The sequence below is a fragment of the Mytilus trossulus genome, chromosome 1 (genome assembly GCF_036588685.1).
Source record: "Mytilus trossulus isolate FHL-02 chromosome 1, PNRI_Mtr1.1.1.hap1, whole genome shotgun sequence".
Lineage (NCBI taxonomy): Eukaryota > Metazoa > Mollusca > Bivalvia > Mytilida > Mytilidae > Mytilus > Mytilus trossulus.
In genome coordinates, this window is record NC_086373.1 from 12,939,842 (window position 1) to 12,964,236 (window position 24,395).

Genomic DNA, 24,395 nt, shown 5'->3' on the forward strand with positions numbered 1-24,395 from the left:
TTTCTTATAGGTCACGTGAAGTCCAACGGTCAACATCAACTGTCATGGCTGCCTCCATGAGAAGAACCGTTTTAGCCTTGAAACATCAAGCTTTACCTTGTAGGTTACTGTTATAAACGCATAATCTGTAGTAGTATGGTTGATTTGAAATTGTAGAAATACACGAAAGCCTTCAACATAAAAACTTTGGAGACGTCACATTTTCAGACATGTCCGAAATATGTGCAGTCTTTGAAAAGAACGAAAATTATTGATATTATTCGAACAAGACAGTGCTGTAAATTTAAATGCATAAACTTAAGGCATTTCACTTATTTTATTACTGACTTTCTCATGCTCATGATTAAAATCATACTTATTTCAGATTAATCACAGGCATTTGGACCCCCCTTTTTTCATCTACCTTTTTTTTTAATAATTCTTATATGATTTGCATATTAGGGAATACAGTGATATGATTGGTCAAGAGAACTTCCAGTAGTTGTTCTTGATGTTTATTTTTCAACAGACCTAATTTCTTTTTGTAACCAATGTAAACAAGATTGCCATGATGATGGTGATAATAACCAGACTGAGTTAACAAAATTCGTTTTTACTTTGCGTTAATCATTTAATTATATAATACATATAACATGGTGGTTTTAAGGCTCGTATAACAACACTCTGTTTAGGGTTCTTCATACTTTATTAATATTCAGGAAATATAATAAATACAGCCCTGAAATAATAATAACAAATATATAATAAAGTTATTAACTATCACAGTTACATATGAAGTAATCACATATTGCATTTATAAAGGCTGACGTCATTTAAGGATGTATTCTTCTGACTTTTCAGTCTCGTTCAGTCTCGTTGAAATCTCGTTCTTAAATTATTTCCAAAACATATGATAGAAGTGGAAAATATCAATGAATTTTAAAAATATTATAATCAAACATAACTCTGTGAAAAAATTGTGTATTTACCATGAACGGTTTTTGAATAATCCAGTTTTCAAATTTTACGAACATTCAAGTCAGTATTTTTAGTCAAAATTTTGAGAAAATGGGTGAGGGATACAAAAAATGATTTTACAAGAATAATATACATCCCATCTCATTTTGGTCTTTTCAAACTTCTTAGATATGTATTTTTTCAATCATTTATAACAAAAAAGTTGAATTTATATGCATTTTGTTCTTTAAAATGAGAAAAATCATAAAAATACAAAATTCGCAGTATGGTAAATTTTACACAAAAAAGCATCAAAATATGATAAAACTTTCTTATATTAACACCTACCTATAGTTTTTGTAAGTTAAATTTATTCAGATTGGTCCACTTCATCTTTTGAAAGTATGAAAAAAAGTTTAATTGTGGAACTGTGATTTTTTTCACGATAATAGCCCAAAAATAGGTAAAAATCGATGAAAAGTGAGAAAATCATCAAAATTGGGCATTTTCAAAGGGCCGTAGCAAAAAAAGAAGCACACCACCATATGATTTTTTCTTCACCAATTGTTTTGTTACAGTCTTATAAACCTAAAAATCAGGTTAAGAAAAAAAGTTTAATTCTAGAAATTTTTGGCTCCTCAGAGGTGTACATCCTTAATAAATACAAAGTTAAAATATCATAGCCATAACGAACGTAAACATAGTAATAAGTATATGATCTACTTTTGAATATAACTATCAAACATTCTATTAACATATATCAAGGTACCATAGTATATCAATAATACGTATATCAATAGAGATCAAGATAAGCCTTACCGATTTATGGAATTATAAAAGGGTGGTTTTAAGGCTCGTATAACAACACTCTGTTTAGGGTTCTTCATACTTTATTAATATTCAGGAGATATAATAAATACAGCCCTGAAATAATAATAACAAATATATAATAAAGTTATTAACTATCACAGTTACATACAGTACTGTTCAAAAATATCGATTCGATAACTTTTTTCTCCGATTTCCGTGTTTCTCGGAATCACACCGAGTACCGCGGATTTCACTCCTAAAATCCTCCAAAGATTCTCTCCCAACACCGCGTGGCTGTTAATTGGTTTATTGCCCATCGGATGTACTTCAAATTAACGACGCGTGACAACATAATTGGATTACCCAGATAATTTACCTTTGAACATTTAATCGATCTTGGTTGCACAGGTGTGCTTTAAAATCACGGTATTATAAATTGAACAAATGTTTTCCTTTCTTTGACAGATAAAGATGTGACAATATCATTTAGAATAAGATAATTATTATCTTTTATATTTGTGTCTTATGCCGTTGTCTTTAAAATAGAACGTACATACGAAAAAGTATGAAGAAAATTGTTATTTTGTGTTTCTATTACAGTCCGGTCAGGTCATACATTGTGTTCTTTCAGCAAGGACGATTTTGCCACAATTAGTTTCTTTTATAACTTATTCAATAAGCAATATCAGCGCATTAAAGGGAAACTTCGCAAAAATATGAAAATTTTATATTATGTTTATTTGATATAAATAATCATAGATTTGTTAAAATTATTGTTCAATTCTTCTAGATGAGTGATTAAAATCAAAATCAAAATCCCACTATCACTTCTCGACTTATCGCCATTTTGACGGCATCTCCGATCCAAATTGTCACGTGGTGAGTATATTTGAATAAAATATCTGAATACCACAAAGCGAAAAAACAAGCATGGCATATCGTATATTCAGTATCAAAATGACTTGTCAAGCGTACGGATGTTCAACTCGGACGTAGTTCAGTGTTTCGACATTCATGCATTAGTAACAGATTTTGTTGTTTACAAGTAGTATTTTAGTAAACGGGTAAAAAGGTCACAGACAAAAAGTCACAATAAATTTGTTGATAATATTTGAATACATACAAGAAAAAAATCTTCAAATATTATATTATTTATTATATTTATTCAATTTAAGTTTATGAACTTGTTTATAAGCCTTAAAATAATAGATATTTGATTTCAATCATGCAAGGGGGGTTATATTTCTTGGCACAATGAAGCCATAAAAGGTACCTAGCCACTTCGGCATTTTGATTTTATAACAATCATGTGATGTCATTTATATCAATTTAATAAATTCTGTTTAAAACTTGCTTTAAAAATAATATTTCAGAACAAACCCCAAAAGAATTAATTAATTTAAACGTTTACTCGTTTAAAGAAAAATAAACTCGAAACTGAATTATATATGACGTTTTGTTTTGTGACTTTCTGTCGTAAATTCACAAGTTCAATGAAGTATAATTTTTTATTAGGTGCAAAAAAAACGTATGTGTACCAGGGACGTATATAGAGGGATAGGTAACTTCCTAACAATCCTTGTGATAAAAAAATATGTAGAGAATCATTGGAGAAACCACACTGTACACCTTAAAACTTTAAAAGTTGTTGATGGATTTTAATGAAATAAAGATTTTCTTAAACATAAATGATTCCTACATTGATAGAATTAACTATATGAGTCCTTGTGTGTACATAAAAAAATAAAAATTACGTAAAACATTTAAAGGTTCATTTGCTTAAAATAAAATTGGTTTAAAAATAAGACTTTATTTACATGTAGTATAATTACAGATCCCCCCCCAACCCCCCACCCCCTTTCCCGCCTTTTCCATATTGCCCCATAGAAAAGGTTGAAAGGGTGATGGGTATATGGGAGCGTATGTCTTCCCCGATTCGTGTGGAAACGGAAACTTAATAGATCTTTCCACCCCCTTGTTATGCTTTTTATTTGTCTACTAGGTCAACCCAGTTGCGTGGTCCTACAAGTTAAGACTAAGCAGTTTCGGGATATAAAATGTCGACAGCTAGGCTAACGAAATGTGTAATGATTTATTGTCAATCGTAGGAGTAATTTTTCTTACTATATTTATGATAGGAATACATCTAGTGGGTGGACACTAATTTGGAAGTTGTTAAAGCATATAATTATTCTAATGATTTTTTCGAAAATAATATGCAAAAAAAGTCTTTTATCTGTAATAGATTTTATTCATTTCGGGTATTTTACTTTAATATGAAAACCGACGATCTTTTGAATTATTGCCAGAGGTCGTGTAATAGTGTCACATTCAGGTATTCTAGATACTTCCTGCAGGCTAATAAACTGGTGACATTACACAATTCCGGACCCAGCTGTTTTACCCAGGTGTGCACAGGTAAAAGTGCCATCAAAAATATAGTCAGGTGTATTATACATCCTGTTAACAATGTATGCCCCTAATATGATTGAAATACACAAATCCGTCCAAATATGAAATTAAGAGTTTAAAATTTATTTCCACAGGCTGAATAATTCTGACATGTGCAAAGACAGAAACAAAAACACCGTAAATGAATAATTTTGACTTCGGCTTCAAAATTAATGTGTAGAAGATTATCTAGTACTGTACACGTACCATGTAAAATGATTTCTTTTTGAATTTTCAATTGTACAAGAGATTTTCTTTTCGGGATGGAACCAGTCACATTAAAAAGGAGGGTTCCAACTACATGTCTCACTTCAAATGCATTGATCGGCCTAAAAACAAGGGGGCGGGGGGGGGGGGGGGGGGGTCCAACCCCGAAACCACTCCCTCTGGATCCGCCAATGCTTTTGTACACAATAACTTTCATTATGTTTTGTCAGATTGTTTTATTTGCTTATCAAATGTTTAATTTAAGTAATGGTCTTGAGTTGTAATGAATAATTTAAGAAAAATAAAACTTCATCATTTTACAACATTGTTGGGAGTAAATCCTAGAGAATTTAACCGAGAATTATGGATGACTATCTTATACTTTCTTGTCCTATTTTCGATATGAGCGGGCGCATTTACGAAATATTTTGCACTTAGGAAATTTGCGTTTACTTGTATGTGAAGAGACAAGCATGCGCAATTATGACACGAAGATGATACTTAGTTTGTGGTTGTCTCTAGATACGGTATTCGTTTGTCTTTCTGTACATGTACATTCAATAATTCAAATGAGTTGTCATTTCAATATAAGGTTTTCTTACAAACTTGTTGCATTGTGTAGTAGCATGATACATTTCCAATGTTCAGTTTCAAGGTCTTGTTTGTAAAAAGGCAGAAGGTACCAAAACGGGAAGTTATATTTAGTATTAAAAAACACACTGACAACGTCATAATAAAACATAACCAATAAACGATAAAAAGACAAAAAGAAACAAAAAACAGATAAAAAACAGATCATCGGAAACCGGTTTAGGTTGCCCAACAAGAACCCCACCAACATCTCGGGAGGATCTCGTGTCAAATGATATCAACGCTCCGTGGTACTGTGGTATACCAAACCTTCATGTTAATATATACAACAAGCAACTCTATAAAATTAGACCTCAAAATTAAATAGTTCATAAATAGATTTATTTATACACAAATAATGAAATGAATCTGAAACATTCTGTGAAAAATTGTATTGGTTAATCGTGAAAATGATTTTAGAACTATTCAGAGTCTGAAGTGTCACTTTCACATTCTTTGAATCCTTCGTATACCCCATCCAACGATGGAAACTCTTTTTTGATGACATTAACTACACAAGTTGGTAGGGTTATTCTGTGTTTATTGCCAAGTGGTTGACCTTTCCTGACCCAACACACAAACTGACGATAAGCCATAAGCCTGCTTTGTCTGTTAGTAAGTACGTCTGGAGCTCTCCCTCTATGGCGCTTGTATCTCAGGAAACTTATGTAGCTTGTTTCAAGAACAACGGGGTTTAAACAAACTATTCTAAAATCTGTATTTTCAGTAAAACATTCACCCAAATTAATATTTTCTTCTAATAGCGTAAATTCGTGGCAGCAGAAACACTCCGCTGGCAATGGCATGACTATACAGTTTTTACATGAACACCAATTGGTGTCAAACTTGCGAGGATTATTTATAATATCCTGTTGTCTAGAAGTTTCTTCTGCTTCAATTTGTTGGAGTTCCTCTTCAGTGTACTCCGGTTCTAATATGTACCCAAATTGACAACACTCGTCAAAATTTGTCTCACTTTGGGAGCTGGAGACATCTGAACTTTCACTCTCTGAACTAGACATTTTAGCTTATACATGTAGTATAGATTTATTAAAAAGGCTTATATATCAAACTTTTTTTCTTTTTACAAAAACAACCACGCTCTGGTGCCTGACAATCATTAGAAAACAAGGAATTGAGAAAAAGTTAATTGATTAAGTTAATTTGACGTCTTTTAATCTTGGCTAAATATTAGATAGAAGTTAAAAGTTAGATTAGCTTGTGTATTTATAACAATGGTGATTCCATTATTTGAATTCCAGGTTATCCAAACAAATCACTGGGTATTCATGTAAGATTTTGAAGGCCTCGGTGTTGAAACCATACACTGATTGAAATAAAATAGAAAGCTCATTGCAAGATTTAATCACAAAGAATTAAAAAAAATCGTTCTTATTCAATTCCGTTCCAATAAGACAAAGTTGACCTTTCAATTTTCTGTCAACATTTTTGATATTCTCGTTTAAATAGCTGAAGAATTAGAACGCTGAATTAATTAAATTATTTTGATAAGGACGTTTCTTCCTGAATATTTCGCTTTGAACGACCCAATTATATAACTGCAGTTGGTAATTACTATCTATTTCAAAAATTCAAGGTCACCGATTCTTTTTTTTTTTTTAATTCATTTACTCGTGTTTATAAGGACATCATTATTTATAAATTTATTCAATTAAATTAATTAAGTATTTCTTATTTTTTTTAACCAGAAATATTCAGCGTTAATAATATATTTAATTAAACTGAGCTCATGGAAAATATTAAGATTCCCCCGTTTATCTTTCATACAAAATGTTGTTCACACCTAGAAAAGTGAACCGTGACGGCTTAAATTCACCGAGTAAAGATCAAAAGATACAAAATGTTAATCTTTTAATTAACTTGAATTTAACCACGCATTCAACAGGTAGTAACTTTATGTAAGTGTCAAAGTACAATACACATTGTATTTGCGGGCCGTATTTGGACACTATGTAAATGTACTAGCAGCACATATTCACTAGACTGACGTAAAAGGTAAAAAGTACAAACATGCATTTTTAAAATACTTTCAGTTATATATGTTTGTTCAAAATATTCGTCGGAAAAAAAAATCATAAAAAAATATTTTATACGATTTACTTGTATCACTTTAATCATAACAGAAAATATTAAAATATAAATCGTACATTCTAATTTCGAGATGAGCGCTGTTCCATCTTTATTATTAGTTGGTTAATAGCTACACCAAACGTCGTCGATGCGCTTTAAATAGAGTTATAAGATGATTAACGATTAAGATTTAAAATGAGATTATTTTCACTCCCGGCATGCTTAAAGACTTAAACTACGTCACATAAGTCAGGAAATTTGAAGAAATAAAATTAATAATTCTTAATTTTCTCCTTTATTAGATTTCATATCAAAATAAAACTTGGTGAATATGTTTTTTATGGTATTATGAACATAATAAGATGAAAAGTGAAAAATCGCGAATTATCCCTTTAATTGTTCATTATTAAAAAATCAACTGGCTAATAAAATCATGTTTTTTTTCGGTAACCCGATGAACCGATTCATCGGATCATCAAGTAAACTTAATTTATTGAGCAATGTAAAATATGATGTTTCACCACCTCGGTACATTTATACAGACTTGAATAATTCTAATTACGAACAGAAACTGTTAAATGACAACTCTGTTGACAAAGGAAATAATTTCAAGTGATATTGATAGTGCTCGTCATTTTCGCATTTTACGGAACGGTTTTCAAATTGACGAAAGTATTTATATCATTTAAAATGTCTAACTTTTTAAAGCATACTGTTTTGTTGTTTTGCTTTATTGTATTTGTAATTGTTTGTAACTATATATTGTCATGAATGTATATGCACTATGCCCCTTGTGGGTACCTCTTATGGAAATAAAAGATATTCTATTCTATTCTATATCAATTTCGTCATTTGAATTTGGAAAGTGACAAATATTTTCACATTAATTATATTATAAATGTACTATAATTCTACCGGTGTTTGACAAGTTTATGACGCTCAATCATTTTACGTTTACAAAAGATGTTAAAAGTTGTGATGATAAGTAATCCGCTTATCGCTATCCGATAGGTCACTAATCCTTTAATTATTAATAAAATTTATCAAACCTCATAATTGCCCATCATAATATTCTATTCCAGTTAAATCAGTCATCATTTTATTTTCAAAATTTCCCAACCGCCTACAATTGGCATTTCTTTATCAGACACATTTCTTTATCGTATTATCATGATTATTGTCATTTGAATACAATCAGTCACCCCGGACAATTTCCATCATAATTTCAATTAATACATCACCAACTGTAAATCTATATTATTGACCATGGACATATAACTAATGTACTTTCTTTTTTGAAAGATAAAACATTAAAATTCAAATAGTTAAAAATGTGTTCACGTTTATTCAGATAAGAATGATATTTTCCCGATAAATCAATTGTAAAAGGACCTTCTGGAGCCTCAATACGATTGCACAAAAATGTCGTTCTGCAACTTTAGAAACCTTGAATGGACTTTCCCACGGTTGGCCAGAAAGGTCACCTGAGTTTACTAGTATGCGATATTTTTTCCCGCCCTTTAAAAAACTCGTGCTGTGGATAACATTGATGTAAACTATTTTTAGCATTTAACATTGTTAAGTAAGTCAAGTTCAAGTTCAACCCAAACTGTTGATAACTGAGATGTGTATCGTGGAATTGTCTTCGCACAGCAAATAATTGTTTTTAAAATCTTTTGTTGAAAATACACAAATTTACATTGCAGCTGGAAGTATTCCTGTTGTAACAGAAATGTATTATTATTCTGCTGTACTGCCAACAAATCGTAAAACGAAAATGCCGTAATTGTTAAGCATAACGAATGGTGAATAATATTTTCCTTTTTACTTGAATATACAAAACTTTCAAACACGTAATTTTATTTAACTGCTCAGATTAATTTAGCGAAAGTTTCCGGTTATTTTTACACAAGTATGCTCATTTCATAAATAAAATATTAATTTACTGGTGAAGACATCGAGGTCAAAATTAAGTAGTTTTCATTTTTTATAAAACTTAAATAAAATTGAAAGAATTAACAACAACATTTTGCTTTTAAATCTTTTATTCATTCCAGCAATTAGATAATCGTAAAAAGAAAATGCCGTAGATTTACACAATTAATACGGGGCAATCATTTTGTCTAATGAATGGTGAATAAATTTTCCTTTTTACTTGCATATATAAAACTTTTAGACTTATAATTTTTAGATAAAGACTTTAACTTTGAAGTAGAATATTTTGTTTTTCACATATTCCGCTATATTTTATAATCGTTTTTTTTTTTAAGCAAGTACATTAAGGTTAAGATATTTTTAGATGGGCTAACAAATAATACGAAAATATTTTGACTTTAGTTTTTATTACCACAAATGAAATTTAATTAGTATAAAAGACATTTAAAATAATACACCTGTTTGACACTTAAACTGGTACAGTAGACCGGAAATATAACTCTTTATTACTTCAACCTTTACCTGTCAGGTAATCCAATTACCCATTCAGTCCTGTGCCGGTATAGATCAAAGTAGGATAAGGGCAATTAATTCCTCGGTGTAGAGAGTGAGCTCGTTATCACAATAAACATTTACCTGATTTTGGGAGAGATTACTCCCAAATTCCTCCCAACATTTTGGGAGGAATATCGGAGTTTGTCGGAGTGGCTCCGACATTTTCCTCGGTGTAGGGTGTGGGAGAGTTGGTACTCTTGAACTGTACTGTATGAAGTAATCACATATTGCATTTATAAAGGCTGACGTCATTTAATAAATACAAAGTTAAAATATCATAGCCATAACGAACGTAAACGTAATAATAAGTATATGATCTACATTTGAATATAACTATCAAACATTCTATTAACATATATCAAGGTACCATAGTATATCAATAATACGTATATCAATAGAGATCAAGATAAGCCTTACCGATTTATGGAATCAGGCTATTACATCAACAGCACTATATTAGCATTATAACCAATGCTCTACTTCTAACATCAAATATATGTCTGTATGATCAATGGGTCCTACAAGCAATGTACAACACAATAAGTATTCAAATACACATTTCAGTTCCATATAATCAAAGCATTACAATGTTTTTAATAATCAATCACAATAGTAATATAAACTTGATTATCATATATTAAAATTACAGGCTATGACGTAGAATCAGTAAAAAGCAATGTGACGTATGAGACTCATGACATAAGGGTCAAAGGTCATTCTCAGAATCATTCAAAAATCTATCTCCCTACTTGCAAACTACGCCTTCATATGACTCATACTCGGAATCATCTCTTTTACACACATTTACATAATATAGGAATATAGGGTTATACCTACCAAATAGGGCTTACAGCGTTCCATACAATTCATTCATCTCTCATTCTACTCAAAGTAAATAAAGTGCATTCTTACCTTATAAAGTGAATATACTAAATTCCATATGTCCAAAATACTGCAAATGACTATCAATGAAATATCATTCCATTCCAAACAATATAAATATAGCACAAACTAAAGTCAATATAAATTCTCCATTTTTCTCAAACAATACCATTTCAAATCTGGGGGTATGTCCCAATTAACCAATGAGAACACAGATAATTCTGACCACAGAGAAATTCACCTGAGCTTTCTAACTAATGATATATAAATTGTATAGGCAGAAACAGTTACCACTGTGCGGTCAAGCATAGCTGATTAATACTAAATACTCTAATAATTAAATAATACATAGATAAACTAATCAATAAGTAATAATGATAAACTATACAGAGAAGTGATTTAAATAATAAAATCAACGAAAATCGTCTCTACCACATACATACGAAACATTCATTTGAATGATAATAAGAGTGTTTGCAGTTTATTCTTTAACAGATCACAAATTTCACAGTTTTGCGTTAACCAACACATACATTGTACATCACTACATGTATTTTCATGCGCCAGGTCTATTTTATGACACTTTGCGTTTACCGACACATACATCTATTTTCATTTGCCAGGTCTATTTTATGACACAAATATACAATTTACGTGTGATAGAGATTAAGAATATTGGAAAAAATATTCTTTATCTCCTATTCTAAATTTAAAGAATTATAAGAATTAAATGCCTTAAAAGGAATTTATTGGTGTATAAACTGGACCAAGTGACTCACAAACATATCATAAAAGTCCTTCAGACTGATATTTTTTTGTGAGTGATTGGTAGAGTTTATAAACCAATAAAGTCCTGTAATAGGCTTTTCATTTTATAATGTTTTTAACTTATCTTCACTTACTATCAAACCTGTACTTTTAAACAGAGGTGACCTTTTGAATGAGGTTATTTCAGTGTTTTGTGAGGATTTATTGATGATACACCTTGTATCTATTTGGAAATCTTTCCATGATGGTTTGAAAATCTGCCCCTTTGAACTATTGACGTCATACAACAATCACTTTTCCATTTTGGTGTCAGATATTTTGTATTATGAAATCAACCTTTTGTGATGTCCAGTAATGGCAGACAATAGAGATAAGGTGTGTACTGTTGCAAACAAATTAAAAAATAACAGATTTCTGCATTATGACTAGGTATTGAAAAAGTCAATCTTTATAAAGAGATAAAGTTGTTGAAACGTTTTCAATGGATACTTGAAAAGAGGTCAGCACAAGAAATTCATTAAATTTATATATTTATTTATTGTCATTTTCAAATTTTGATAGCTCAAAGCATTGGAATGGTTATTGTGAGAAGTTGAAATGACAATTCCGAGTGAAACTAGGGTTAAAGCTGAATGTCACTGTCTTTTTAGGAGACCATTGAAAATAATAAAATAACATAGAGGAAATATAATTATGTTTGGTAGGGTCTCAAAGTGACTGTCTGAAGCAGGTGGCAGTTGAGGCAGGTTTGACTATTTCAACTAATAATGACATACCTTTCACCCTCATGCTGTAGACAAAATTTACATCAGTCAACACATATACACTCTAAATAGTTAAAGATTTATAGAAAGAGGCATATACGACTCTTGAAATAGTGCACTTTCTTGTACATTTCCCATGTCTTTTTTATTGTGTTATTACATATGTATACTATTCGAGATTGGTGTATTAAACTCTTCAACCTTATCATAACTTCAACGTTTTATAATTATAAGTATTGAATTTTATAATTTAATTTAATTCTTTTGAAAACCCTACATGTATTTGTCATTTTCTAATGGGAAACACACGTGACAGATTACAACATAAGAGTTAATAAAAAAAAAATGTGTTTTTTTTTTCTTGCAGTTAGTTTAAGATGTTTGAGCACCTCTGTGAATCATAGTCTTTGTGCACCAAGAAAAGGTATGTAATACATTTACAAAGAATGTGGAATATGAGACTGCTTTAATTCAAATAAGTTAGAATATAAGTGTCAATAAAATTTCACAGCTCATACTGAAATAGATATTTGCCGTTTTCTTCAAGAAAAACAAAGATGAAAAATGAGTTACTTTCTGGTCTGAATTATATCATGTGGCTAAAAAGACTAAACAATCAATATAAAAAGGATATTATGTTTAATTGATTTAAATATTTTAATGAAATGTTTGTTAAAATAATATATTTAAAAAATAATTCTTGCAGCTTGAATATTTATTTGTATTAGAATTATAGACTTCCCATTTATTTTTTAGAAAAGACTTTATCCAAGCCAGGAGTTAAAAATGTAGTTCTGGTTGAGGGAGTAAGGACTCCATTTTTGATGTCAGGAACAGATTATAAAAATTTAATGCCACACGACCTGGCAAGAGCAGCATTACAGTGAGTATTTCATGTACAAATTTCACAGGTATTGAGAAAAAAGTGTATAGTGAGAACTGTGTATCCTATTTTGATAAATGTATCGTCAATTTACATGTATCTGTTAACAAAACTTAAAGTTCACATAAATATACAATATATGTATATTATCAGAAAACTTTTAATTTATTTAACGAGATTTAGAAAACAGGATGAAGAGCAGGGCTTGCCAAGATTTTCTCCTGTTTGGTAGCAAGTACAAATATATTGTTTTTATCACACAATTTACACCCTACACTTTAATTTTTAGTTTTTAAAATCCAAACCATTTCTAAAAAAAATCTACGAAACCAATTTATTTTAATTTGTACAAGTACAAATTATAACCTAAATATATTTTGAATGGGGTCAGGGTGTGTTAATCATCATATTAGTAAATTTCATATTACAAAGAAATGCATTAGGTATAATAAAGTTTAATACATATAAAAAACAAGACACTTTGAAATCTTTATTATTTATCATTTTTAAACTTTTTTTACTTCAGTGGATTGGTTAAAAAGTCAGGAGTAGACAAAGGTAAGTTAATTCTAAATATTTGATTTAATATATTTCTGATATTTTGGAATATTGACAGGAAAAATACAACTGAAAACAATCTTTTTGTGTGATTCTGAGGACATTTACACTGAACTTATTCCAAAATTTGGAGATGGAGTTAATATTATCAATATGGTGCCTTGAACCTTGGTTGTAATAAGTAAACCTATAATTTACTTAAAGATAGTATTAATAAGAATCTGCAAGCTTTCTCAATGACAAAACCCATTGTTTATTTTTCTAAATAAAAAAAACATGTATGGATAAGGTTAATGAAACAGAAGTGTTACCATACAGAATCGTGTAATAAAATATTATGAATTAACCTAGATATTTGAATTTTGTAGATATAGTTGATTACATTGTGTATGGAATAGTTATCCAGGAAGTAAAAACCAGTAATGTGGCAAGAGAGGTAAGGAAAAGTTGATGTTACACTTGTTATCCTATTATAATAAATATTTCAAGCAGACATGTAAAACTAATACACAATAATGATAGGCTGTATAAAAAAGAGAATCAAATATAAAATTTAAACAAATTCACCAATATTTGTCTGAAATTATGGAGCTCCTATATTTATAACCTCAAAATTTAAACCTAATCATTGTATGGGAAAATACAGAAAAAAAATGAATTTGATTTCAGATAATCACAAAATTGCTCTGGTTGCAAAAAGTCTGTTGTGAAAATTTCCAAACCATTTTATTGATCACTTTTATTTCAGGCAGCCCTTGGTGCTGGTTTTTCAGACAAAATACCATCTCATACTGTCACTCAAGCATGCATTTCATCAAACCAAGCTATTACTACAGGTATGTACAATCAATAGATTTTCTGTTAGGTTTGTAGCTTAAACTAGCTTTATTACCTAAAGAATTGTTACTGTCTTTTTTTTGTAAAGGTATTTTAGTCTTAACATGAATCTCTTTTTAAAATTTAAAAAGTTGTACCTATGACTGTATGCATGTACTGGATTATATATTTTTGCTTTCGATGTACAAATAGTCCTACTATGCTCCAAGGAAAGTGATATATTACTCTATAAGTTTCCATTAGTAACTGTTACAATTTAATTGTGAACAATGATATAAAATTTGCATAAACATGTACATAAAGACTGGAAATTCCGACATGTTACTGTAAAAATTCTGAAATTTAGTGTGCATTTATTTTAGAACTCTGGACAAAAATGTGAATTATTTATTGATATATCTGAAAATGCTTCATACAAAAATGCTATCAAAATTTTAAAAGAAAGATTTAATCATTTTTGTGAAACTCATTTTTATATAAGCTAGTGTTTGGAAAAGTTAATTATTTTAAATTTGAGAAATGAACTCCCTTAACACTACTCTTAGATAAATTTTTGTAATTCTCTTTCAAGTCATTTGTTTGGAAGAAAGTACATTTAAGCTTCCCATATCATGTTCTCTAGTGAATTCTATAGAGCAATGAATGCTTATGACTTAGCTTAACCAATTTTATTGTATATTTCACTTGTATTGTAGGAATTGGGATGATTGCATCTGGTCAAATGGACACTGTGGTTGCTGGCGGTGTTGAATTTATGTCTGATGTACCTATAAGATTTAGTAGAAAGATGAGAAAGCATATGTTGTCTTTTCCTAAGGCAAAAACATTACCAGCAAAACTAGGTCTTTTCTCTCAGATGATTAAACCTTCCATATGGGCACCTGAGGTAAGTGTACTTTTATATACCAGAAGGACAATATATGATGAGTCAATCTTTTGATGGCCCCGCAATGAAGTTGTCGATGCCATATACATTGTCGTTTTACCCTTGTCTGTTATTCTGTCATTCCGTCATTCCGCAACAAACCATTATACATAGGTTTTTTTTCTAAACACCTTCAGATATTGGTATGATTTTTTGTATGTGAGTTATTAAACCATCATAAGTTACAGATAAAGTTTAAGTTTTTTTCCACTTCACTAATTTTTCCAAAATTAAGGGTTTACAACTTTATAAACAGTTATACAAACATTTTTCTATACACCTTCAGATTTAAAGTTGATTTTTGATATATATGAGACTACCATCATGTTTGTGTCCACATGTGTTATTGAAATTGCATATTTTCCAACTTTTTGAGACAGGCCATTTGTGTCTCTTTGACACATCTAGTTTAAAATATTTATGGATAGATGGGATGATTTTCAATTATATTGTGTGGGTGATTGTTATAACAATGTGCCTTTTAAAGCCCCACATACACTTAATTCTGGAATATCTCTTGAGGCAAGGCGTCCAAAAAGGTAACAATGAAAGGGCAGCTTATTTTGATGTTTGTTTCCTATACTGACAGAAAAAGATACATTTTTATAGGTTCAGTTATTGAAAGGTGATTCCTTTGAATTTCCAATAATGAAGGGACTTAAGTGTGAGCTATACTCTTAATTATAATGCAATAAAATTCCGCTGACGAAAAATTTTGCTTGAATATACTTTCTTTTAATATTGTAATAAATTAAATGTATAAAAAAAGAAGATGTGGTATGATTGCCAATGAGACAACTATCCACAAAAGACCAAAATGACACAAACATTAACAATTATAGGTCACCATACGGCCTTCAACAATGAGCAAAGCCCATACTGCATATAGTCAGCTATAAAAGGCCCCGATAAGACAATGTAAAACAATTCAAACGAGAAAACTAACAGCCTTATCAATGTAAAAAACTGAACGAAAAACAAATATGTAACACATAAACAAACAACAACCACTGAATTACAGGCTCCTGACTTGGGACAGGCATATACATAAATAATGTGGCGAGGTTAAACATGTTAGCGGGATCCCAACCCTCCCCCTAACCTGGGACAGTGGTATAAGAGTACAACATAAGAACGAACTATAAAAATCAGTTGAAAAAGGCTTAACTCATCAGATAGACAAACAATAAAAGTGGATGTTGCCGGGTACTTATACATCCCGACACAAAAAGACACAATGAACAGATCTGAGAGTACTCACAGTTATCTGACAGCTAGTTCAAAGCCATTAAAAACTAATAAAAAAATCATGCCTCTAAGACTAAGCAATCAATCCGTACACATTCTGTCAAAAGTATATTTTAAAAAAAGCTTTACATATGCAGACATTGTTAAAACATACAAAACTACTCTTTTTATATATATGTGTAATTTTTTATATTACTGTGGATTCATTATTATTCGTTGGATACCAATTTTCGTGGATTTCGTGGGAACAGTTGAACCACGAAATTTAATGTTCAACGAATGACAAATTTTCTTATGGCTTGTATGCAGACTTTGGCAAAACCACGAAATTAAATATCCACGAACATGTTAGTTTTCCTCAATCCACGAAAATTGGTACCCACGAAAATAAATGAATCCACAGCTTAACTGCTTAATCCTGTTGCCCCTTGGTGGAGCATAGGCCACTAACGATATTTCTCCACCTTGTTCTGTTCTTTGCTAGCCTCTCCAGATCATGCCACTTGTACCCTTCTTTCTCCATCTCGGCTGCAACATTCCTTCTCCAGGTGTATCTTGGTCTGCCCCTACTACGCTTTCCTTGTGGGTTCCACTGTAAGGCTTGCCTTGTAATGTTAGTTTTTGGCTTCCTCAGTGTGTGTCCTATCCATCGCCATTTTCTCTTTTTTAACTCTTCATCAACTGGGGATTGGTTGGTCTTTTCCCAAAGATCTTTGTTTGATATCTTCTCAGGCCATCTGATGTTAAGGATGCGCCTGAGGCAGTTGTTAATGAAGACTTGAAGTTTATGAAGCAGGTTTTTTGTTGTTTTCCAAGTCTCAGCTCCATATAAGAGAATGGTTTTTACGTTTGAATTGAACAAGCATATTTTGGTCTTAAGTGTGATATTTCGTGCTTTCCAGATTGACCCCATCATGTTAAATGCAGTTCTGGCTTTGCCAATTCTGATCTTTACATCTTTATCTGAGCCGCCAAGATTATCCACTACGCTTCCAAGGTATGTAAAGGATTCCACTTCTTCTAATGCTTGGGTGTTAACCATCAGACTGGCTTGGGACTTTGTGTTTGACTTTAACACTTTGGTCTTGTTTTGATTGATGGAAAGGCCCGTTTCTGCTGCTCTCTTTTCAACCTGCTCTAGTTTGTCCTGCATTTGTTGGTGGTTGTGGGATAGCAATGCAATGTCATCGGCAAAGTCTAGGTCATCCAGCTGAGTGAACATGGTCCATTGGATGCCATTTCGTCTGCCATCTGTGGCTTGCTTCATGATCCAATCAACTGCCAGGAGGAATAGCATAGGTGAAAGGAGACAGCCTTGTCTTACCCCAGTTGTTATATCAAAGGCCTCTGTTAATTGACCTTCATGTATAACCTTACTCTGCATTCCTGTATAGGTGTTTCTGATGATGGTAATAAATTTTTCAGGAATGCCATAGTGTCTCATCAACTGCCACAACACATCTCTATCTAAGCTGTCAAAGGCTTTGGCAAAGTCGACAAAAACAGAATAGAGTGATGAATTGAACTCTTGTGATTGTTCGAGGATGATACGTAAGGTTGCTATTTGGTCGAATCCACAGTACCACAACAATAAACTGATTTTAACACCATTGGACTGATTTGCTTATCAGAATGTAAAATTCATGTTTTATTTGTAGTTACCTGCTGTAGCTGAGTTTTCTACAGGTGAATCAATGGGTCATTCAGCAGACAGACTCTGTGCTACATTTGGTGTCACTAGAAAGGAACAGGTTAGTTATATACTCTGTGTGAAAAGGTGTACAGGCTGAAAGTATACTCTTTGTAAACTGATCATAAGCCTGGTTATTACAGTCAATTTTTCAAACACTGTTAAAACTAGACATGATATGGTTATTTCAGTTGGATACATTTACATACTGTAAAATATAAGGAAAGGCTGTTTTCCTATAATGTAATAACATTGATCGCCGATTCTTAGGTAAAATAAAATGATCAGTAAAAGGATAAATTGTTGAACTATGTTTGTCATATATCTAGTTCATTCCTTGTAATAACTGATTGCTGTCAGAAAATCAGAATTTATAGTTAACGTATGTAAAGTGTTGAATGTGTAAAAAATTCACAGGTTAGTATTGTCAACTGGACAGGTAACAAGTGCAACATTTTTATGCTGTATTTTGTTACGATTTTTAACCATATTTTTTTTTAATTAAAAAGAGGTTATTGATTTTGGAATGTACAGCGGGTGGACTGCATGCCAAACAGTGTCCGTTCAATAACATGAAAACTTTTGAGGAAATTTTCCAAATTTTCTATTTAGGATGATTTTGCTATAAGGTCACATACACTAGCAGCTGAGGCAACAGAGAAAGGATTTCTTAGTGATGTCATTACTTATAAAGTACCAGGTTTGTACAGCCTTTTAAAATACAATATAATATACAGACAACTGACTTTCTTTTGGTTTTGTATTGTATGCTTGAAAATGTTGTTTAAAATATTCTCCATTAACTTTTCAAAAATTCTAAAAGATTTTATACTTGGATGAATTAAAGTTAAACTTTTAAACCAATTGTTTTGAATACATGTTCCTATAATCTTAGGATTATTTGTGGATATTTTATTTCGTAGTTTTGCCTAAGTCTGCATACTTATTAACTTCCAGTAGGTATACAAAAAAAATGTTCAGTATTAAATCAAGATTACAAAATGTTGAAAGTAACAGATTCTTATTGTTTATAAAGAACTTATTTGAATTGAAAGGTTTGTAATAGCCTCACATTTTAATTTAACATAGGAGTAAGCAAACCAGTGGTCAAAGACAATGGCATCCGACCATCATCATATGAAAAAATGGCAAAGCTGAAACCAGCATTCATAAAACCTCATGGAACAATCACTGCTGCTAATTCATCATTTCTGGTGTGTATTTCTAGATGACAATTAAAAATAAATCAGATGAAATTAAAATTTATAACACAATTAAGATAAAAATTATGTAAATGGACAATCTCTTTTGTTATATAATTTTAAATGCAATGATGGCACATATTAAATATATGATAAAGTTTCTTTTATAGAAAAAAATTATCAAAATCCTAAATAAAACAGAGATGCCAACCATTACGATTTTTCCGTAGTTTTTCCGATTTTGCAATAAAAACTTCTCCTTGAGAAAACGAAAATGTACGAGTCGAGAACATCTGAACAATTAATGAATTGAATACATACTTCACACAACATGTTAAAAGACAAATTTTAGTGCACATCACTTTGCAACCACTCGTCAGTAATTTTTATTGGTAAATGCACGTTTATAAATGATTACTGAAAACTTTTCAAAAATACGGAAAATTTGATAGTTTGTTACTGATTGTGTCAAAAGGTTGGCATCTATGAATAAAATGAAAAATAGATTTATACTCTTGGGCCCCTTAAACATACATTTTATTAAAAATTGAATAAAATGGATACTTTTTTCTGGAAATACATTTTGCTACATGTATATAAAAGTGTCGTTGAATGCAGATCTTGTAATTCTCTAGTTGCTTGAAAAATTTAATAAAAATCTAAGATCTCAATTTACTTATCTCTTGATTTTAGAAGACTTTTTATGATTTTATATGAATCAGAAAAATGGATAGATATTTTTAGGCTTTAGTTTTAAAAGTTACAAATTTCATAGAAATTGTTTTGTCAAAAATGATTTAAACTCCTTCCAATGTCATCTTTGTTTTAATTTTTCATTTAGACTGATGGTGCATCAGCTTGTCTGATCATGTCAGAAGAGAAGGCTTTGGCTATGGGATTAAAACCTAAAGCTTACCTCAGAGATTTTGTATATGTCTCACAAGACCCAAAGGACCAGCTATTGTTAGGGTAAGTTTTAATTTGTGTATCTTACCTGCCATTAATTAACTGAAAAAAAAAGAAATGAAATCAGTGATTTAATGCATACATATCTTCATTTTGAAACATATTCATTTAGTGAACAGAAATTATTTTTGCATTAATTTTGTTAGGCATAATACTGTGTTTAATATTAGAAAATTTTATTAGTTGTTTGGGTTACCATGACTTTGATGGTGGAATATAAGAATGAATTGGTAGTGTAACTATTTTTGTCCATGTCCATATGGATTTCATTCAAACTTAAGTCAATAGTTGGGTATGTATTGTGGTATTATTTTTTTACGATCTTGCTTACCTTAACCGCCTCATTTCACACTAAAATTATCCTCATTATTTTTCCAGACCAACTTATGCAACACCAAAAGTTTTAGAAAGAGCTGGATTGACCATGAAGGACATTGATGTATTTGAATACCATGAAGCTTTTGCTGTAAGTTTATATGTATAGATTATAAAATGCCCTTTTCCATATTGGCCTGGTATCATTCCAAGACTCCCATATCGGCCTAAGGCTTTACTTATTAATTGATGAAGAATTTTGGTAGTCAACATTACACTTTACACTGTGATCAGCAGCCATAATGTGGATTCTTTTTAATTTCGTGGGTATCAGTTTTCATAGATCCTGCAGACTAAGCATATAGAAAATTTGTAATTAGTTGAACATATGACTTTGTTGCTCACCTGTTTCCACAAAACCCACAAATATTGGTATCCAACGAATAATACTGAATCCACAAAAAGTTATTGGAAAAAGCCATACCATATTGACCAATAAATAATGTAGAATATAGCTTTGATAAATTTAACCATGTCAGAATGTTATAATTTCAGGGACAAATTTTAGCAAACTTGAAAGCTATGGACTCAGATTACTTTGCCAAAACACAGATGGGAAGAACAACAAAGGTGAATATATAAAATTAAGAATGTTTTCTATGTGTCATTAAAAAATTTCAATGTGTCTTTAAAAATTTAATTTAAAAAATGTAAACACTTCAAGAATACTTTCATTAAGTGTAAATTAAGCTCCGACTGGAATATGAAACTTTTCTGTTTGATATAAAAAAAAATAGTAACGAAAATTTATTATAGTTAGGTAACAATGTTAAAGTATCAATCTTTTACCAAATTCTAAATAGATTAGTCTTAGCTGTTCATTTTTTTCATCACTAAAGAAATAAAACTGTATGCAGATGATTTTATTTGTTATGGATTTTGTCAGATTTATGGTAAATTGACTCACTTGGGTATGATGTAGGGGTTGAACCTATTTCCCTATGCCTATTTTACTAAGAGCATTTAAATTGTGTTGTTTACAGGTTGGTATTCCTCAAATGGAGAAATTTAACAACTGGGGAGGATCTTTATCAATAGGACATCCATTTGGTGCTACTGGTGTGAGACTGGTGACAACAGCTGCCCACAGATTACAACAAGAAGATGGACAGTTTGCATTAGTGGCAGCTTGTGCTGCTGGGGGTATTGTAAGTTATTGTCATATAATTTAAATGTATACTTGTAACAGGATATAAATTACTTATACAAATGCTAAAAATGACCTAAAATACTGTTGACCTTACATTGTTTTTATTTTTGTACTAGAAATGCATGATAAACCACTATGGAATTATGTATACAAATTCACAGAGACAAATGTGTTCACACATTAAGATTTTGTTTACTGCAACACAAAGGTTGTTAAATAGTTTCCTATAAATTCTTAAAAGAATTGCAGCAGGGAAAGAACATAAGATTGAGGTTGAGGCCTAAGTACAAATTGTGTCTGTAGACCAACATAAAATAGAGGGTTAATTAAAATCAGACCCAAATTGACTAAATATAATGGAACATGTATTGTCAAAAAAGCTTAGGAAATGAAATATAATATTGAAAAGTTGTTGGTATATTAGTATTGGCATAGATTTATGAGAGACTTACCAAACAACAGAAATTGTAAAGGTCACATGAATAATCTTCAACAATGAGACATGTACTTTTAAACCATACATCAATGTTTAGACTACTGCACTATAAAAGTAACAAACAACATTAATTAGTGTTTCTTTAATTTTAATGTAGATATATATGAGATTAATAACATCAGCTGAAACCATGTTTCTTTTAAGATCATCACACCTTACACACTAAATTTAAGCTAAAAATGTTTACTGTAAAAAAAAAAAAAACATGAATGTCATTGTTTTTCTTTTATTTTTGCAGGGCCATGGAATGCTTGTAGAAAGATATCCATCATAATGTAGGATTCAAACATTTAGTGGCATAATCATTATTCATCCTCCAAGGATATACTGGTCATAATTGTAAATTATTGTACATGAGGACACTGTGATATTTATTTCATCAGATCTGTATTCTGTTTTGCTAAGATAAGAGTTATTATTAAATAATGAATGATTTAATGTGTGATTCTCTTATCATTTGCCAGCTAATATTCAGACATATAAAAGGTGTTGTTGAATTCTTTATATGCAGATGATGATGCTAAAAGACAGTCTGTCACTTGAACAGGGTCAATTGGTAACTTGGTTTTGTGAAAAGTAAAATCACAAAAATACAAATTCAATAATTAAGTCCCTAATAAAATGGCAAAATCAAATGACAAAACACATCAAACTAATGAATAACAACTGTCATATTCCTTCCTGACTTGGTACAGGCATTTTTAAATGTAGAAAAAGGTTGATTGAACCTGGTTTTATAGCGCTAAACCTCTCACTTATATGACAGTCGCATCAAATTCCGTTATATTTACAATGATGTGAAAAGATGACAGAGCACTACCATTGAAGGAAAAAGTCCTTTGCTTCAATAGCCAATGAATGGCAATTTTAGTTAAAAATGACAAAATTCTAAATATTTTTTATCATATTTGACCTCAAACTGTTAGTAGCCTTTTTGTGAACCTTGTCTTGTGAATGCACTTATAGTATATGTATTCTGTCATGTTTTTGGCACTTTCATAATTAATTGAAATGGTTATTTTTGCTACAAGCATATTCCCAATATTTCATATAGAGGGGAGATAACTTGAAAAACCTTGATTTTACAAAAGAGTAGGTAGGGAATTTCCCTTTTTTATTTTGTAGAAAGAAAAAGAAAATGAAGTTAGAAAGCTTATTTGAAAATCATCTTCTCATATTTTATCATTGATTTAAAGCTCTTTTAAGCTTTCTAAATTTGTTTTTCCATATGTAAATAAATTTGTCATGGATACCAGGATTAGAATTATATATTTAAGTCGGACTTTGTTTTGTCTACAAAAGACTCATCAGTGACGCTTGAATCAAATAAAGTATGAAGTTGAAGAGCATTGAAGACCAAAAATTCCTAAATGTTTTGCCAAATACAGCTAAGGTAATCTATTCCTGAGGTAGAAAAGCCTTAGTAATCTATTCAAATCAGACAATTGGCACTCATACCACATCTTCCTTTATCTACTTAATAAAAAGTTTGGCCAATACTTTTTATTATTTTTCGTTTTAAAGCTACATATTATCAAATAATTTTAACAAGAGTGCACATGGTGAAATCTGGTCTGCTTTACTCGCCCTTTGATTTTATGTTGAAAGTCTTAATGATGAAGGTTTAACTAAAAGTACAGCAAAAACTTAACATTTTTAAATAGCTATGACAATGAGGTCAAGGTCAGATGAATCTTGTCAGACAGGCATGTACACCTTGCAATTATTAAATACACCAAATATTGAGCTATTGCTTATGGTAATTAAAAAACACTTAACACTAGAGTGCACATTCTGAAGTGTCGCACCTGCTTTAATGACCATTAGATTTGATGTTGATATTCCTATATACAAAGATTTACTACAAGTATGCCATTAACCTAATGTTAAAACAGAATTCAAGAAAATGAGGTCAAGGTTAATTAAACCAGACATGAAATATATGTACACTTTACAAACATTCCATACACCAAATATAATTGACCCATTGCTTATTGTTTCTGAGAAACAAAAATTAAAAAAAACAAAAAAAAACA

The 24,395-nt window shown here is 30.8% G+C and overlaps 1 protein-coding gene across 1 annotated transcript; it reads left to right on the forward strand.

Annotated features, from left to right (window-relative positions):
* Positions 1 to 16: 16 nt before the first annotated feature.
* On the forward strand, positions 17 to 22,797 carry LOC134715575 (trifunctional enzyme subunit beta, mitochondrial-like). The gene is made up of 15 exons (XM_063577845.1): positions 17 to 99; positions 12,397 to 12,453; positions 12,786 to 12,912; positions 13,439 to 13,470; positions 13,839 to 13,906; positions 14,219 to 14,306; positions 15,003 to 15,193; positions 18,139 to 18,231; positions 18,783 to 18,870; positions 19,260 to 19,384; positions 20,214 to 20,341; positions 20,717 to 20,804; positions 21,209 to 21,283; positions 21,697 to 21,861; positions 22,598 to 22,797. The coding sequence occupies exons 1-15, from the start codon at positions 45 to 47 to the stop codon at positions 22,631 to 22,633; spliced, it is 1,416 nt and encodes a 471-aa protein (XP_063433915.1). The 5' UTR covers positions 17 to 44; the 3' UTR covers positions 22,634 to 22,797.
* The last annotated feature ends 1,598 nt before the right edge of the window (positions 22,798 to 24,395 follow it).